This window comes from Hoplias malabaricus, chromosome 4, assembly GCF_029633855.1.
Source record: "Hoplias malabaricus isolate fHopMal1 chromosome 4, fHopMal1.hap1, whole genome shotgun sequence".
Taxonomy (NCBI): Eukaryota; Metazoa; Chordata; class Actinopteri; order Characiformes; family Erythrinidae; genus Hoplias; species Hoplias malabaricus.
The window spans coordinates 42,440,196-42,460,388 of record NC_089803.1 but is presented as its reverse complement, the minus strand read 5'-3'; the positions used below and the strand labels follow the sequence as shown (position 1 = coordinate 42,460,388).

At 37.7% G+C, this 20,193-nt stretch overlaps 1 protein-coding gene across 1 annotated transcript in view; it reads left to right on the top strand.

The window, feature by feature from the left end:
* The window catches only part of cacna2d1a (calcium channel, voltage-dependent, alpha 2/delta subunit 1a), a 149,377-nt gene extending 130,300 nt beyond the window's left edge, over nucleotides 1-19,077 (top strand). Inside the window, exons 32-38 of the mRNA XM_066667263.1 lie at nucleotides 710-862; nucleotides 2,645-2,697; nucleotides 4,537-4,592; nucleotides 5,545-5,662; nucleotides 5,794-5,906; nucleotides 6,736-6,818; nucleotides 10,317-19,077. Of these exons, the coding sequence (XP_066523360.1) occupies nucleotides 710-862; nucleotides 2,645-2,697; nucleotides 4,537-4,592; nucleotides 5,545-5,662; nucleotides 5,794-5,906; nucleotides 6,736-6,818; nucleotides 10,317-10,436 (696 nt within the window). The 3' untranslated portion in view covers nucleotides 10,437-19,077. The remainder of the gene's footprint in view (nucleotides 1-709; nucleotides 863-2,644; nucleotides 2,698-4,536; nucleotides 4,593-5,544; nucleotides 5,663-5,793; nucleotides 5,907-6,735; nucleotides 6,819-10,316) is intronic.
* The last annotated feature ends 1,116 nt before the right edge of the window (nucleotides 19,078-20,193 follow it).

The window sequence follows — 20,193 nt, the reverse complement described above, 5'->3', positions numbered from 1 at the left end:
GTTTCTGACCACTTATAAAATGTGTTCAAAGTGCTGCCCATTGTGTTGGATTGTCAATGCAACCCTCTTCTCCTACTCTTTACACACTGATAGCAACACCACATGAGAAATGCTAGCACAGGCTTCCAGTATTTGTAGTTTTAGGTGCTGCACATCTCGTACCTTCACAGCATAGACAATTGCCTTCAGATGAGAATGGGGGCCATTCAACTGGCCCACGATGACCAATCCACTTTCCAGGAAACATTCCTGTTCATCTAGGAATGCTCGGACCTGACACCCATAATGTGATGGCGCACCATCTTGCTGGAAAAACTCAGGGAACGTGCCAGCTTCAGTGCATAAAGAGGAAAACACATCATCATGTAGTAATTTTGCATATCCAGTGACCCTGAGGTTTCCATTGATGAAGAATTACTTTTTTTGTTTGTTTTTTTTTTTTGCACTGAAAAACAAATATATACTGAGACAGACTAATACATTTTATTGATGGCTTTTTAACTATTACATTGGTTTGTACACACTGGCTTTTAAAAATGCTACAGGTAAAGTGTGTTGCAGTATCACTCTTGGTAATATTTCAAATGGTGAACTTCAGATTTAAATGCCATAAATGTTTTGGATGGTCTTTTCCAAGGGATTACACTTGGTAAACTACTTAAGAAAGTATTTCTGTCTGTCTGACTGGTGCTGTCTGTCTATCTTTTAGATTGGTCAATTCTTTGGTGAGATTGACCCCATTCTGATGATCAGCTTGCTGAATGAATCTCTCTTCTCCTTCAACAAAACCTATGACTACCAGTCGGTTTGTGACCCTGTTAAAGAACACAAATCATCCGCAGCGTTCAGATCAGTATATGTGGTAGGTTTATGCAGCCATTTTCAATTATAGCCTGTTTTCACAATTTCAGTTATAGCTGAAATTGTTTTCACCCAGCTGTATATTTGTATCCGCTTGTTAAATCATGACGTATCAACCTTGTGAAATTTCACATCCAGGTCCAAACCGCTACTAAATATTGCCAATTTAGTGATTTTGCCTGTAGATTGAGTTATTTTGCAAACCTTCTAGCAAGCTATTTAAAAAACAAAAAACCCGACTAGCATCAGCGACTTTCTGTACAAACCTTAGCTACTTTTTATAGAAGAGAATCGCATTATTTCATTAGAATACCTGAACTGATTGTGAGAGGGGTAGACAGCTCTCTCTCTCTTTGTGGGTATTCTGCTCCTAGATACCTAGTTGTGGGAGTCATGGCTCCTTTGCTACAGAGCCTGAGCTGCAGGAGACAGGGCTCTTTCTATGCGGCTCCTCTGCTACCAGAGACGGAGTAGCACAGTCAGTCCGCACAACGACAGCTTACACAATTTAAAATGATCTGCGACTGTGGAAAAAGTGCTGTCAGAAACATGTTTGCTTCCTTTTATGTTGAATTCATTTCTTTTTCTTGAATTCTGAATTGAGATCACATAATTGATTGAGAGGTTCAGATTTATTCAAACCACAAACACATGTTTTATATTGTATTACACGGGACCAAAGACGCGATTGGACCCTGAAACTGTGAAACTTCACGTGTGGTGTCACACCTAACAAGTGGATAAAAAAATGGGTATATGACATTAGAATGAGGAAACTGAGAGAACTATCACTAAGGTCAAGTGTTTGAAAAATACATTAAAAACTGTTTCCATATTAAACTATTTAATAATTTAATAAAGTATTAAGTGCTTTATTAAAATTTATTATACTTTAACTGGTAGTCTGATGCTGATGATGCTGAATGCAATGGAGGACTCATGGAAAAGTAAACACTGGTTATTTTGGTTATTACTAAAGAATGTAACATCCTAAACAGATGATCCAGAAAAATTCTCTTTAAGAGACTGGTTTTAAACTGCTTTTCATTCTTTCTTTTGGTACTCAAAACATTTGGTTATATTCTGTCATCCGGGCAAATGTCAGTCCTCTTTGTAAGCTTTTAATAAAATGTCTTTAATTTTATAGCACCCTGTCTAGTACTACACTCACTCATGGAAGGTTGCTGGGCTGCTTAAAAGGCTATGATTGGCTAAAAATAACCCTGTTTGTGTGAATGGCTCCAGCAAACTCTGGCAGGCCATAAAGCGAAAGTGAGCCAGCAGTCATCAGTGGCGTGTGATGGCTCTATAGTGAAGCGACAAGGCAGACTCACGCTCTCTCTCTGATCTGCTATTAGTTTAAACTTACAGGTCAGTCTGGGCCTGGTGATTAAAGCATCCAAAACACACACACTCACACTCAAACCCTGAATCAGCGCACAGGGATGCATCCTGTCCAGTGTTAATTAAAGCAGTGTGTTCCTTCTCTCTAATGCAGCCCAGATCTTGCTTGTTGTCCTGTTTGTAAATTTACACTAGTGTCTGTAGCAGTGTAGTTTCCTCCAGCTTTCTTGGCCTTATATTTTTTCGTTTGGCAGAGGCTTCACCAGAGTCTTGCCAATGAAAAGCAGGATGTTTGGGTGCTCCTCTGCTCAGGAGGGGAGGCCCATGGACTCAGAAAAGAATGCCTGAATGAATGTTGCACTGTAGAACACAGAGGTCCAGTGCTGTGAACCTTGGATCTGAGAGAAATTGTGTTTTTTTTTTTTTGTGTCTTTTGTAGCCGACTATAGCAGATGTACTGAATGTTGGCTGGTGGGCCTCTGCAGCAGCTTGGTGAGTGGAGTACTGATCTAAAAACAGTGTTTACACTTGATGAATTTCCTTTCTCTACTGTTAAATTCTAGATGCATACATATTTTTATCCTGAAGGAAATGTATCAGCCAGTAGCAAAAAATACAAACACTGTGCTGTCACTTAAGTATACAAGAAAACAGAAGGTAACTGCACTCTCCACAGCCCTGGAAGCAGTATAATTCTAGAGAAAGAAATTTACAAACTTAAAAAGTGTGGACTATAAATCAATGCAATGCTTAAACTGCACATAAATGTGCTAAAAATACAAATGCTAAACAAACCTAGCGATAAGTGTATATACAAATAGATATCTGCAAATATATATATGAAGAGACAAATAATGCAAAACAGAAGATATTTAATAAATATATTTATAAATGATAATGATATGAATTAAGTGTCTAGATGTGCAAACAGTTAAAGTAAACCTGTGTGTGTGGATATATACAGTATATGCATGATAAGACTCAGAACTTCTCCTTCTGGCCCCACTTGGAGCCAAAATTTTCTAGGGTCAAAGGATCTCCTGACTGTGGTCAAACTATATTTGGACCAATACTCAAGCACTTCTTATTAATACATTTAAACCCACTGACAGCTGTTCAGTTGTAAAAGTAAAGAATTCCAAATATTATGAGATGCTCAAATATGATGGTCTGCATGGGTCTAAGGCCGCAATGTTTAGTGCCAGTCATCTATAGCTAGAGCCAGTCAGCTTAGAGGGGTAAGAATCAGTGGAATTGCTATATTCAATAATTGGATGAAGGCACCCTCTTATACATTGATATGACCTGGAGTGGCATTTGTACTCAGGAAAGAATGAAATGGAATGGGATGCTCTGTATCAGCTGTACATTAGCCTAAAATCACCATACTCTGTGCCAGACAGCATCTAGGGGAGTATAAGTCTCCCCAGCAGTGAATTGTGCATCTGTGTCTAGAGTGATGGAGCTGAAGGAGTGTTCTTTGGCCTAGAACTAACTTACCCAACTACAGGGCCAAAACCTCCCTCGTGCTCTCATTGCTGAATGCCAACAAATTCTCACACAATTGGGAGATGACTCCAAACATTGAAAAGCATGAACCAAGATGAGTATATTGCTCTATACCTGCTCAATAAGTGGGTTATATTGACTTTTTGGATTACATAATGTAGAATGTCTCCAAATTTGGGAGATGACTAAGTGCTACAAAGATAAACAACATGAGTTACAAATGAGTTTCTGTGGTAATTCAAACAGTAAATAAAAACTTAAAGACAAGTTAATGTTTAGTCACTTACAAACAGCTGTAGGTTTTTCTCAAATGTACTATTTCACCTTAAATGACGTTGAGACACTGAATGTAAACAAATCAGAGAGAGCAGTGATTCCCTACAATTGTAGACATCATCTTTAATGCACCAGTTCACCCTTTATTTTGGGGGGCATAGTATGTTCCATTTAATATTATTCAATTAGAACAGTTGTTCATATGAGCAGATTTCAACAAACTTATGGCCACATAGTGTACATGTTTACTGACATAATTCAGCCTGTAACCAGTGGTCTGTGGTATTGTTTGTGGTAACTATTAGTAGCTACAGATATGGCAGATAGAGATCAGATCTAATGTCTTGACTATGAAATATTTACTTAAGCTTAATCTTATAATGAAGAACAGATAGCTGATCAAGACTAGCTTCACTGCCAAGATTCATGGCCATTTGTCTGCTAGCTGAAGAGTTATTGTTTGGGGCAGACATATGAAAGTTGAGTGTGGATCTGTGCTGTGTTATTGTTTGAGACGATGGTCTGCTGCTTTGTTTTGATTTCCAGGTCCATCCTGCAGCAGCTGTTTGTTAGCATAACGTTCCCTAATTTCCTGGAAGCAGGTAAGAAACCAAACTCTGAAAGTGATTAAGTACAGAGTCTTTGCTGCTCAAGAAATGAGAATGTGTAACAATGTGTTATGAAACAATGACAGTGTTAAATGACCGGATAAAAACGTTGCCGCACATTCATGATCAAGACGTTGTGAAATGCCAGATGTGATTGTTTGTGGCAGTGTCAAGTTTGACAGCAGACATGTGGAGGCCTGGGTGGGTTTTTCTGAGCCCTGAAAACTTCACAGAGAAATCAGATGAATCACCAGGCGGGAACTTTAGTGCCATTGAGACCCCATCCTCACATGTATATTTGAAAACATAGTTCATGCTGTTATTGCTTGCTAAATTAAGCTTTTTTTTGTGGATGGTTAAAATGTCTGTTTGAAAACACTGACGTCCCTTCGTCAACTTGCGGTCATTTATGTTTTTGTCTTTATGCTTCAAAACATGTTTTTATTTCTGTTTGATGTATTATAATGTATCAGTTCTCAGTAATCGTTCAGCAGTCTCTGAGGTCCCTTTAATGTCTGCCTGAAAATTTTACATAAAATAATGTATTTAGTTTCATCTTCTTGAAACTGAAATCTCTGCAATCTGGGAAAATATAGCTGACAGCAGTGCTGTGAGCAGAACTTATGTGACTTTGTGATATATGAAAATGAAAATTTGGCAGCAACCCAGAACATAGATTTACTTCCTTTTGACACCACTGTCAAACCATTGTCATCACAGTGACACTGAACTAAAGTGAGTCAGATTGATTAAACTTCCAGTCCAGATTTGAGCAATCTGCCTTTTTAAGCACATCATCTTATCAATCAGGGCTGTGAGAAGTCAGATCTCCCCTCTGTGGAAATGTGCTCAGGGAGGATCCCACTTTGCTGCCTGTATTAGAAATACTTTTATACCTAATTAAATCTTCATGAGTTATTCTTGTGCTTTAAACTTCGATGCCTAGTGGAGCTAGATGATGAAGTCTCGGGGAAAGAAAGCTGCATCACCGAACAGACACAATATTTCTTTGCAAATGCTGAGAAAAGCTTCAAGGGAACCATAGAATGCGCAAACTGCTCCAGGTAAGAACCTGTTTAATACACGCCCAGAACACATAACAAATAAATATAGACATGTGCAGAAGTTGAATCTATATCTTGCTTTGCCTAACTATGTGTTTCTCTCTTTTTCACTCTCTATTTTCTCCCATCAGGCAGTTCATTGCTGAGAAGTTACCCAAGACCAATCTTGTGCTGATTATTTCAGATACTAAGGCAAGTTGTAAGACGTGTTATGCCATGCCACTCATCCAGGCTGAACAGCCTTGTATCCTACACATACAAGACATTGTGCTGTGACATTTCTGCACTCCTTCAGTGTATTAATACTGTGGCCACAAATTCACTTTCATATCTCAGTATATCCATTATAATAACTGTGCGAAGGATTATTTAATTATTTTCCTGTTATCTGTCATATTTCCATTATCTGTTATGAAGGACTGAGATAAGGTCATTGAAGGCTGATTTTTTTTTTTGGTGGGCTGTTCTTAGAACAGTAGTGACAGCGTAAGAACTCCAGTAGCTCTGCTGTGTATGATCCACACTGTGTGACTGCAGCGTATGAATCGAGTAGCTACGCCCATCTGTTTTTTTTTCACTGAGACTTCTTATCCAATGTGAATTCACCATAAACATGACTGATGTCTTCTGGAAAATTGCTTTACCCCAGCTCCATACGTAAAATGAATCCTGTCTGGAAAACTCACTGCAGCAATATGTGGACTCTTTATCACTTTATCACCGCAATGAAACTTTCTGCCATTGATGGGTTAACATGAAGTGTATATATATATATATATATATATATATATATATATATATATATATATATATATATAAAATCAAAACACAATTAACTGTCTCTTCTGCCTAAGAGCTCTTATTGACATTGAGAAGTATGACATGTAAGCAGGAGGTTTCACATTTCTGTTGTGTTGTGTCTTATGGGAGTAATCAAGCAAAATGGGGGAAAAAAGCCTCTTCCCAGTGTTTATTTCATGTTGCTTGACATGATGGACAGCTATGGTTTGGTAAATATTAGGTCTTTCAGGAACCCTATTTTTTCTGGTCTTTTCCTGAACATATTGTCCTAGCTTCTGGTCCAGATCCCTGTCTTATAGCTGAAAACCCACGGTACCGGAAAGGTCCAAGTATGTGCTTCGACAACAACAAGGACGTAAGTCAAATGCAGCTCATGAAAGATTGCTTGCTCACTCACATATTTCCATCTATGCGCAGAAGCACTGCATGTGCTTTATGTTCAGACTCTTGGCTGCTTGTTTTTAATAATCTGTATCTACTTAGCAGGGGCATCTCTGACAAGGAAAGCCTGTTGTGGCACAATAACTGTATCAGTTAACTGTATCTGTATCAGTTAAACGACACAAAATACAAGACCTTATGCTACACTGACTTGTTTTAAATATCTAAAAGCTTAACAAAAAAAGAAATGCAAATATTATTTTTTATGTATTTAGTGCATATTCCATCCTAGGGCTGCAAAGGCAATTGTGGTGCAGCTTTAAGTAGGCAATAAAAAACTTGTATTTTTTGTAAAATTGTAGTGAAAGAGAAATATAAAATAAGTTAAATAACACTTAAGCATCCAGTTCTCTATGTGACATCACATGATCTATTTTGATGAAGATTAATGTCACAGATTGCACAGAATGAGATGGAGAAAGCAAGCATGTAAATAAAGCGTGTTTTTAAAAAAAAAACATATTTACAAGTATAATAAACAAATCTGACAAAGCTTAGGAACGAAAAACAACCAGACAGAAGAATGTACACAATTAAATGAACACCGTAAGAGCATATACAGAGTTAATAAAGGGTACATGTAAGGGGCAACAACTGTGGACACTCACACTCAGGACTCACAGGTGAGGGCCATGGTTAATAACACAAAAGGAGGAGGAAACCAAAAAAAAAAACACACTAGAGAACAAGTATGTATTGCACCCATGTTTTGCATGATGTAGGTCATATAATGGCATTATTTAAGTGCAGAAACTGCTATTTTATGTCACATAATAAAAACAATTATATGGGGCATCAAGCCAATTTGTTGGCAGTAAAGAAAGAAACAAATCCAAAGCTGGTATTTTTCCTGCCTTAATCCACACTCCTTGTAGAAAGTTTATTTCCCCTTTTTTTTCCCTAATAAGTATGTATCTAGATGTAAAGAGTATTTCATGAAATGTAACAAAATTAAAAAAGTTTGCAGACTTATGCCAACCAAATATCTAACTACTTTTAGATTTAAAGCTTATTCCATCAAAATATCCTTTATCTCAACCACATATTTGAGACAAACACATACATTCCCTAACCTAGATATTGCCAAAAAATGTGTACCTTTTATGTGTTGAGTTACAACAGTTGTGTTTTGGGTCGTGTGCTGCCAAACACAAAAACCCATCATTAAAGCAGTCGGATACTATATGTTGCTTGGGAGGACAGTGCTGACAGTGCTTCAGACACACAATAGACCAACTGTCTTGCATATTGTTGCTGTCCAATTAAATACATGTATATCCAATTTTGTGGGCTACATTTGAACACTTTGTGTGAAAATTTCATGATGAATGGACAAAAAGAAATCTTCCAGAATTACTTGGTATAAAATAATTTTACATGGGAAGTTAAGAAGGTTTTTTCTTTCTCCTGTAAATTTACAATTTGGGAGATACATATTTTTCATTGGACAGCCACAATATATTTTATTTCCTTATTTCCATTTCACTACGAAAATATAGTGTCCTGGGGCCTCATTTATAAAGGGTGCGTACACACAAAAATGGGTCTGAAATATGTATGTAACATCTCACACAGAAACTGATTTATACAGAAATACTTAAATTTGGTTTGACCCATGCATGTCCATTACATTTTTTGCAGAAGGAGCACAAAATGGTGACATCCTGTGGTAAAAAAAAAAATCAAGATGAAGATCGTTTAAATCACTTGTTTAATATAACTTTGAAAATTCAAAAAAATTAAAAGAAAGTTAATTGCTTGCTGTATCTCATTCTACTTTATTTGTACTTTAATACGGTTTTACTCTGTATTTTATTCAGATTTATAAATTTATATTTTAAACTTTTTTGTTTTTGTCTCACTGTAATAAACTAATTTTTTTTGAAAAGAGCCATAAGTTCTTTATTATTATTATTATTATTATTATTATTATTTTAATAAATTAAACTTCATTATAAATAGACAGTAAATCGTTATGAGCTGGTGAGCGTTATGTTTGGTGAGCGATGATGACTGGTTAATGAGCCGATTTAACACTGTTTACACGTTGCGTTTCTTTGTAATGCCACAACTGAGGCACCAAGCCTCGCCTCGACCTCTGAAAGAAGAACTTCTCCAAAGCTTCTCTTATTTTATCTTTTGGTCCTCCATTGTCTCCACCCTCTCATGTGAAAATGAACTGGGAAGCCCCTAATTAAATATTCATGAGGTTATTTACATTGACAATTTATAGGTTCAATTATGGTTCACCTGTGCACGTTTTGAAGAAGATTGTGGGTTATAAAGACAATTTTGGGTGCACACTATTTTCTGGCTTTTGTGCGCATATACACTTTCACACCATAATCCACACAGAGTTGTATAAATGAGGCCCCTGGTTTGCATTCCTGAAACTGCTGTCTCTGGTTCTGCAGCTATACACTTCTTGACCACCCGGCACCTAATGTAGAGATGCCCCTGTTATCATGAAACAGTCAAGATCACTCACTCAGTGACCTATTAGGTTTATTGGTATGATTGGATAATGGAGCATACCCTGAGTTAGAAACTTGTCTCTTTTCAGAGATCTTTCAGGGTCTCTGTGTGACAGATCTCTGTGCTTGAAGGCTTGGTTTTCTTTGGTCTTTCAGAGTTCTCCAGGTTCCCCATGTTTTTATTAACTTTGCTTCACATGTTCCAATGCTCTCACTCGTTCTCTCTATTCTCTCTGGAGTGCTTTTCCAAACTGCTGGTTAATGCTCTTCCTTTCTTTTTCATGCACTTTCCTGTGCCCTGTTGAATGTTTTTACTGCATGACTATCTCTCTATCAATCTCTCTCTGTCTGTCTCTTTCTCTCTACTGTTTGCTGGGCTGTGTATCATGTGTTAGGATGAGGCCATGTGTAGGAGAAGCGCTGGCTCTCCACTGCTCTCCTCTCTGATCATGTTACTGCTGCCAGTGTTCATGTGCTGTCTCGGGTCAGTCCATCTCTCTCTTTCTTTCTTTCTTTCTCTCCTCTGTCCTCTCTATGCTACTCTCATTCACAAACACAAAGTCTCTTTTCTACCTACTGCTCCTTCTCTTTTTTCTACTTTTCTCTCTCTCTCTGCACTTCTTTTGCCTTCTCAATCAAAGATATCAACCTTTTTCTTCATATATACTTCATTTGTTGTCATTTGCAAACTAATACATTTATATTAATCCTTAATTTAATCCTGACATTTTGCTAACAAAAGTTTTTTTTTCTATATTTTTATGGTTTACATTGATTTAGAGTTAAGAGAATCTTTTTTAATTGTGCTAGAAATGCCATGACACAAATGTAGCTATCTTGTTTCAGTGTCAAAGTCCCTAGTCAGAATTAGATCTGTGTATATGCCGCTCTGGAAGACAGTTGGTGTGACATGTTTACTCTTTCTCCACTGGATAAAGGAACCGGACGGTGTTGATTGTGGTGGGGCGTCCGGTCTGACTCCACCCATTTGGCTTATGGCCGGCTTTCAGCTGCTGCTGCTGTGGCTCCTGAGTGGACTTGGACGCTGCCCATCGTGACCTCAGCCTAGAGATGCCCCACCCCTTGACGATGCCAAAATCTTCGATCCAATCCTGCCACACGAGTTTCTTTTCAGAATCCTGGGCACCAGCCTGCTTACACCGAGGAAGCCTTCCACCCAGGAAGCTAAAGACTGATGAAGTGTTCGCTCATTGCCCTAAGAGTCACGGTGGGTCAGCAGATGATAAATGAGCTACGACCATCAAACCCTGACCTCTGAGGCCAGTCTCAGCCCACATGGGTGACAGGGTGGACAGCATTAACTTTACCTCTTTTGCCACATTTGCCCCGTTTACCCTGGCAAAACAGAGCTCCTCCTATGCCAGTCATGACTGATACCATCACTGCCAAATACACTGCTCTCTCCTGTGTGTGTGTGTATTGTGTCACTTTTCAAATGTCAGTATTTACCTCTGTACCACATAAGCCAATTTTTATGGTTTTTATTTCCCATGGATTTTTATCAAATAGATACATTTTGCATAGAAACATTCTGCTTTAACCCCAGTGTAAAGCAGTTACAGTAATTATTTCAGAAATGATTGCTAATATCAGTGATTGAAATGGTCCCATTATAGACCTCTGAGAATGTGTCGTTTTCTAGTTTGCAGTTACATCTGGGAAGACCCCTGCGTCTGAGCTGTTTTGTCTGTTTAAAAAAGGAAAATCTCAACTCTTCTAATGCTTTGGGGTTTGCTCACAGATATTCACAGCCTCTTTTACCCTTCGTATGTTTTCCTCCCAAAGGTCATTTTGTGATTATAAATGACAAGTTTGCTAGGAAAAGCAATAGGAATACTCCTACAGATCTGCTTAATACCGGCATTAGACACACCCACTAGACATGCAAACAGAAATAGTCCAGACCAGCATGTATTGTCAAGTGTGGCAGTTGAGTGGGTTTGAGAATAAAAGGCTACTGTATGTTAATGTATACACTGCTGTTGATTTGAACCTCGTTTGTAGCATGTGTGTACTGGTATTCATATTTTGCTTAGTTTGATTTTGTAACTGAGAGGACATTCAGGAAAAAAAAACGAATCAACTTTTTGTTGATCAATTTATGTTTAACACAAAATACAACAGGAATGATTTCCTACAGAAAAATGGCTTAGACCAGGAATCCTTATTGAGATATAACTGGCTTTAAAATGACACACAAGCTCAGGAGTATATTCCTTAGTGATGTCCACCTCAGTGCCTGTAGAGTCCCTTTTTTCCACCTGTAGCTTAATGTTCCTCCCTGTTCTCTAGGTCTATTACTTAATAGCCCTGGAATAGTTTATATCATCCATGCAGAAGTACACCTTGTCCGCCTCCTCTAGTTTTCAGCTTGCCATGTTAGTTTGTCTGTCCAGTCTGTCCTTTGGCTCTGAATTTAAAGCTTGAGGTGATTCAGTGTGTGAAAGGCTTAGCTACACTTAATTGTGTATTGAGGAAGAGTGTTGTTGCATGTGAGTGAGTTTGGCTAGTATTTATTTAAGAAAAAAAAAACTTGGAAAATGGCTCTCATTAAGTATTTTTGCTTGCTGCTGTATGTTTATATGTGATGCTCATTTTGATCAGAATTTTTAAAAAAAATTAACTGATTATTATTATTATTATTATTGCTGGCAATCTCCCCAAACTACTTGAATAAATCAGAACTTAGAAATGAAAGCAAAGATTATAGATATTACTGAAAGCTATTTTACTAAAATTTAGTTTCCAAGCTGTTTTTTTTTTTTGTTAATTTATACCTGTTCTTTGGGTTTTTCAAATTGATTTTGTCTTTGCTGTGTGCCTTGATGTGTTGTAGATAAGATAAAAAAAAATCACACTCTGAAGGGAGTTTCTAAAAGATGCTGGTTTCATTGTTCACTATGTACCGCTGCATATTCTAATGGGATGAATCCCAGCCCAGGAACTCTACTTCCCAGTTTAAACTGCCTGTAACTGTTTCACCCGATCAAGGTTGAGGTGTGTCTGGAGTCTACATGGAATCATTGGGCGCAAAGCAGGAACAAACACTTCACAGAAAGCATCCGTTCATCACAGGGCTTCATAAAAATATATATATTTTTGACGTAAACATGGTTTCTGAAATCAGTAAGTAGTTTTGTGCTGTAGTAATAGCTTCACCTTTCTTAGAAGGTTTAGGCTTAGAAGCTGAAACGTTTCTGGGAGGATTTGATGGCATTTAGTCACAAAAAAACATGACTAAATGCCATTGGGGATCCTCTTTGGGAAATTGCTTGTCTTCATTTGACCCATCCGGGGCAGTGAACACACACCAGTGAGCAATTCTTAACAAACACAACCGGAGCAGTGGTCTACCAACCACTTAGGTGCCGGGGGAGCAGTTTAGGGGTTATGTGCCTTGCTCAAGGGCACTTCAGCCATGAATGAATGAGAGACCCCCCAGCCTCTAGCGCGTTTCTCTAACCTTAAAGTACAATGTAAAAAAAAAATGTCACAGTGGTGGTACCCTCAAGAATACATATTCAGTACTTTTAATTAGGGAACACAATTCTACCTTATTCTATTATAATTGTATATTTAAATTTTATTTTATTTTTTCTCCCCCCATACGCCCCATTTTATCTCCAGGACTTATGTTCTTTTATTTTACAAATTTCTATAATGAAAGATACAGATATTCACAGGATATGATCTATTAATATAAATTTAGGGAACACCACTGGATTCTAAAACCACTGTTGTATATTTAAAGATATATTTAGACTGGTTGTAACTTAAGTGACAATGGTTGGACATGCCTTGCATTATGAATTCTTCATGCAAATGTGTTAGAGACTGTAATAGCCACTCCAGATTTATTACATTTGTGTAGAGTGTGATGGACAGATAATTATACTCAAAATGGAGCACTTCACATAGAGCTACCAGTAGAAATATTGAAGGTTGTATTCATATTTTTAAGGCTATTAACATCATTAAGTTCTCTGTGTACTTAATGTACAATGAAACCACATCTAGTAGTTTCAGTGGCGGCAGTGTGCAATATGTAGTCTGATTATTCATTCTGTTTAATCATATTTATATTCTTTATCAATATTGGCTGTAAAACTGCCAAACCTTTATGAGATCCTACACTGGAAAAAAACAAATGCAGTGTATTTACTTAGTTTAAATGTGTATCTCATTTCTACATTAATAAAATCTAATATATCAAAACAGTAATTTCATAAGGTGCATAAACAAAAAGACAAAATCACGTTGCTGTGAAAATGATGTACCTATTTGAAAGAAGTAAATTCAGTGCATCACTTTTTTTGTTCAGTGGAATCAGATCTGTGTGCCTCGATAAACATAGGACCAAATTCTGGAACCCATGTTCTAATCCCAAACAGGAGTAATGAACCTAAACCAAAAGAGGATACTCTATCGGTTCAACAGTGTCACTGTTTATTGTGTGCATGTTTCTGATGAAAGATTAAAAATGACAATCTGTAGCAAGTCACTGGATTATCCGCAGTGCAGTTTACTGTTGCTTGGTTGTTGTTGTTGTTTTCTTATTTTTGTTTGTTTGTTTTGTTTTTGTATATTTCAGTTTGAGAGGGAAGTTCTAGATTTCCCACTGGTGTGTACTATATGTTATGTATTTGAAGCTTGATTGGAATGTATGCAGTCTGACCTGAGACATTTCGGGTGTTGGGTATATATATAGCTGAAAGTTTGTAGGCCTCTGCTCCTGTAACATATTATATCAGGAACAAATTTGTCCACGACTCCAGAGATTGCAGTTCCACTGCTTCACAGCCTAAAGCTTTGGGGGCTCTCTGTCTCTAGAATAAGGTTTTTCAAAAAATAAATAACGTTTTTTTTGTTTGTTTTAAATAAAGGTTTGCAGAGAAAATTCATAATTAAATTTTAACAGGCACATAAACTCAAAATGTACATGTAGACGAACGTCCCCTTGTGCAAGCTTTACGTTATGCCCAGCTGTTGCTGTCCTAACTTTAAGTGCAAATCTCATTTCTTAATTTGATTTAAAAATTAAGAATTAATGTAGAACTGGAAAATAACTAGCTACCCACCGAGACATCAGGGTACCACTAGTGATGTTTTCTAATTGTTATGAAATGCAGGCTCATGTTACATTACAAGTGCATTAAACTAAGATATTACAATACTTGTCCTAGTTTTTTAAAGGAGATACTGACTTTTGTGTGTTTATTTCCCAACAAGAACTGAGACACCCCTTAGTTAAGAAGGAGAATTTGAATTGTAATAAACAGTATGCCAACATCAGATTACTCAAATCACTTAGTTTTAAAATGTAGCAAACATTCAGAGTTTGTGTTGCCTGAGTCATGATAAAAATCAATGGACAAACTGTGAATGGCTTGAAAAAAAAGTTTGAAAAACCCTGCTCTAGACTACGCTTGGCACTGAGCATGAACTTAGCCTCACGCTGCTGATCCAGAGCACCTTATATTGTTTCATTACTCTGAAGGTGATACCAATATGTTTCCACAGTGGGTGCAGCATAAAGTAACTACATTCACTAATTATAAGAGGTGTCTACAAACTTTTTGACATATATATTTGTCTGTGCACCTGATGTTTGCCTCTTTAACTGGCCACGCTGAAAGTTTACGTTGGCAGCATCAGTCACTTTGATTAATTCGGTAAGGTGGTCTCTTTAGGGAAATCAGCCGAACTGGACTTGAGTAAGACTTTGATGACGTCAGTTGCCTGATGCACATTTTCCTCTGGTCAAGGCAAGCCGTGTTGCTAATGTGGCGTGCCCACAATTGAGCAATGCAGCATTACTACTGATGACTGCACTGTAATTAGGCATGGCTTCCTGAATCATGCTGAATATATCAGAGTGTTCTGTCCTGGTTTTGTCCAGAGAGTTATAGCATATCAAGTCAAAAATGAAAGGTGCCAAAAGATGAGAAATGAGGAACATTCTAAGGTTAAGAACAAAAAAATAAAATAAAATGAGGCTTGTTACAACTGTATTCTATTACATGTTTATATATGGAGTAGCCTGAATCCATATATATGGGTTACTGTAGTTTACTGTATATATCTTTTCTTATATACAGTAGAGATCAAAATTATTTTAACAGATTACATTTTGTTATCAATTTCATAGTCACTACTCCTCCCAGTTTAACATTATCTTAATCAGAAGGGCCATGAATAGAAGGAATGCAGGTGAAGCGTACTTCGTAATTGAAATAATATTTCATATAACCAGTGTGTAAATTTATGAAAAAAAATTGTAATCAGAATTAGAGAGCAGTTATATCTGTAGCAGAATAGAAGCTGACATGACATTTATTGATTACAGCTTTCAAGAATTAGTAGGAATCATAGAGGTTCTTGTTCAGAATGACCTCAGCACTTTTCTGCCCACAAGACAATTTCTCACATTTTGATGTGGTTCTACCGTTCTTTCAGCATCTTCCAGGAACTGTAGTGGATTACATACTTAGCCATCACTTTCCATCACAAATGCTGGTAGATAAGTACCTCACAAAATGCTCCTCAGCAAAGCTTAGACCAGCATTCAGATAAAGGGTTGGTTATTTAAGGGTGGGCCTTCAGTCTGAACTCTGTACACATCAGCCACTGTTCTGAAACAAAACATTACCTGTTCAGCGCTGAATTGGCAAACAATTCCAGCTGCAGTATTAACAGATTCCCCATTGAGAGCTTCTATATCTTCCTGTTCTCCAGAGAAAGCCATGTTATTTTGGGGACTGAATCAATTAGTGACACTGTAAAGCTTCAATATTCTAGAAATCACACTCTAAGAAAGACCAGTTCCTCTTGTGATGGCTTTGACTGATTGAATGATCAGGAGCAGGGCTTAATTAGTAAATTATGTGGTAAGGGTACACAAAGAGTTGAGTGTGTGTGCGTGTGTGGTAGTGGGTGTCGCCAGATAAATAGGGTTTGTCAGATAAACAAGGAAGTTAACACTAAGGACAGATTATCACCAAAAACTGAGGTTTCTCAATACAATCTAATTTTAATTTTGATCATAATTAAAACTGACCAATCCTCACAGTTAAAGTTTTCAAGTTCATCCCTTTTGTACATATTTGAATAACTTTCAATTGGGATGAGCCGTGACTTTAAAATGTAGGAAAAGGCCATTTTTCAAATTTTGTTCTCTACTTTATATATAATGTATCAACTACTTAAACTACATACATAAAAGCAAAGGTGGAGTAGCCTGAATCTATACTCAAACCTATTCATATACTATATCAGTGACTGGCTGAGAATCCAAACAAGAGATTAAAGAATTCAGATTCCATTTCTATATCTGTTGTTGCCTGTATCAATGTTGTGTGTCAAGATCATAATATAAAACGTTGATCCTTCAGGCTTTATATCTACTGGAGATCAATAATAGCAAGTGCCATATAACTCTTTTTCACTCTCTGACTTTAACTCTCTCTCTCTCTTTCTAATTTAATCAAGAAAACATTTATGATTTGTGTTGATAGTAAAACCTTTAAATGCAAACTTCTTCAAACTTCAGACCTTTTTGATATGCTCTTGCTGGTCTGCATGTACCGTGATGGCAGGGAGAATAAACATTTTGTTTGAGCACTTGTGTGAATCTGTGTGTGTAGAAATGTTATTTGCTGTTGGTGTTTGAACATGTTGTATCTAATGTGTCAATTACACTGCCTTCTCTTGAGGAGACAGCATTTGGTTGGTATTGGTCAGCAGATAAACTCATCAGTGTGGAGGTTTCGGAACAAAGACCAGTACACCAAGCTGAATTGGTCAAGCATTTAATAATTTAGGGACAGTTCACAAAGTTGCCTAGATAGCCTGCACCTCTTGCCCTCACTCTGTATTGCTGAAAAAACTTTAGATTTGTTGTGCTGGCTATGCTGTGCTGGCTATGGCAAGCTGAATGTGAGCCAAAGTGCCCCAGAAAGTGACTTCTGGTAACATGTGGCCCTAATTTGATGTTTATGTGGCCCTCGTGTGGCAAGTGGGAGCAGTCGGCTCAAGTAAATTCATTCCATGTGGCAAGTGAGAAATGAATATGTGGGTTGTGGGCCAGGCCAAGGCCAGAATAATTTTGCTCTCTTGGTGGAGGACTTAAAACATGTAGTGACCTCTAGGAACATTTCAGTTAGCTGGCAGTTTCAATCATAATGTAACATACTATATTGTGTAGGTTCCAATATGTAGTGACCTAGGAACAGGTTGTAGATTCAGATCTAAAGACTTATAGCTTTACTAATCTCTATTCAGGGTACAACAAGGTTTTAAGGTCAAGCATCTAGTGACCAGTGAACAGTTTACTAAGTTTGAAGAGTCAGACATCATCATGGAAGGGTTTAACATCAACCTAGGAACAGTCCACCAATCCTGAAGAGAGAAATGTCAAGTATTCTGGGAACAGGATCTAGGTTCAGAAATCTAGTGGTCTAGGAGCACTTCAGCAAGCTTGTGGATTCAAGCGTCTACTTAAACATTCACTACCACATGTGAACAATCAAACATGTAACATAGGAACTGACCACCAGCCCTGCAGAGTCAGAAAATCAGTTACCTCTAATAGGCCTGTCACAATAATTATATTATCGTCTTATCGTACCATATATGGACATTTCCTCAATAATATTTGCAGACTTCAGAGTTGCCCCTTGTGTTTACTTGCAGGGTTGTTTATGTCACCACTATTTCAGCAACTCACCCTGTCCTGTTGTCTGGTTTTCTCTGGTCTCTCTGTTCTAGGGCCTTAATGTGGATTTATTAAAAAAAACTGTGTTTTTATGTTATTTAAGTTTATATCTCTTTAATATATGTAAACATATTTTATAATTGAGTTCCAATATCAGAATATTCTTAATAGCCAAGTTTTGCTAAAGGTTCATTGTTCCTTAAAGGGATGTTATTGCATTATTATGCTCTTATATTTTCATCATTTAGGGGGGGAAAACATTGTTCTACAATAAAAATAATATAGTTTATCACAATTTTTTCTCACACAATATATCGGCCACAATAAATGGCTACTGTGACTGGCCTAAACTCCACAACAGTCTCTTAGGGTACAGATTTTACTAATGTATAATCTGTCCAATATGCATGTAGGCACAAAGATAAAGTGTCTTGTGGGATGTTTTATGTGATGTCTGTGAAATGCTGTCTGATTTCAGGGAGAAACCCCCATTTACCAATTTTCCAGAGGGGTTTTACATTTTGATGAAGTTCTTTACAAAAGTGTTGCAACCATATGCTGTCACTTCAGGACAAGACGCTCCTGGAAGTGTTTTTGATGCTGATGATACTGGTGCTGCCTTTCTCTGGCTTTGGCTCTTCCTGGACTTCTCTCTAAAGGTTCTCTAAACTTATAATAGACTGTTCCACTCTGCTTTCATCAATCAGGAGACTGGCATTCTTTGCCAGCGATCCTGTGCCAACTGCCTAAAAGCAGAATATTATCCAACTTCTCCATCAACTGCCCTTGACCGGCCTCCACAGGCCAGGGGATTGGTGGGCTTCTCATCCATTTCTCTGCTTTACTACATTACTCTTTTCTGGGTCTTTGGTTTGCCTGATTCAGATGGCGTGTATGTTCGTATGACAATGTTATACAAAAACTATTTATAATCCAAGAATTGTGTCAATGTGCAGACACTAATATACTCCAAATAAAAAGCTTTATCATTATTAGCTGAAGAACAGTGTGTGTGTGTGTGTGTTATTCTAAGGCCGCTGTGCTGTTATGTAGATCCCTGCTTCTCTTCTCCAGCTCAGATTGCTTCAGCCTGCATTTGTCCTGCTGCCAAAACACATTTCCCCCTCAGAATGTGCGTGTGAGAAGGAAGCCAGGGTCTGCAGTCTCTCCCCTGTGGCACGGTTCAGTCACTGGAGAAGAAGACTAAGGCCAACCACAACATAGCCACCATAATACAGGACTCGATCTATATTATCACATAACTTACACTGATTATCACACCCACACCATTAGTTTTATTCAATCTACCTGGAATCTACAGGGGGGGCACTTCAAAGGTAGTACATCTAACATGAAATAGGAGCTCATTACGCATTATCATTCATTCATTCATTATCTGTAACCCTTATCCAGTTCAGGGTCACGGTGGGTCCGGAGCCTACCTGGAATCATTGGGCGCAAGGAATACACCCTGGAGGGGGCGCCAGTCCTTCACAGGGCACCAATCCACCTAGCAACATGTGTTTTTGGACCATGGGAGGAAACCGGAGCACCCAGATGAAACCCACGGGGAGAACACACTACCTGCTGCACCACCGTGCTGCCCTCATTACATATTAGCAATGTGCAAATGGTGTTAAAGATTTTTTAAGTCTGGCATATTTCCTTTCTGATGCTGAAGGACAGAGTGTTATCTGTAAAAATGGACAAAAGTATAAACAAAATTCATGCTTCAAGATGGATTTTTTTTTAGATGTAACTCTATGGTGAATGTTTGAACATTCCAGAGTGTGCACAACAATACGTAGTTTCCCATACGTGTTAATTTGTTAGCTACATTTACCATATTGTTCCAGTGCAGATCTGAAGAAACAACAATAATTACTGTTACAAGATGTTCAGTATCTCAGTCCCACTTTTGAGTTGATAGTTTAAACAGCTGAGATTGAGAGGAGATTCTACTAAAAACCAGCTTCCATCATCTCCCGAGAACAGCCTGGTATACTGTTTATTGCCAATATTAAAGCAACCTCTTCTGCTGGATGTGATATGCTTCATGGTGGTTAAGTGCTACTTAAACC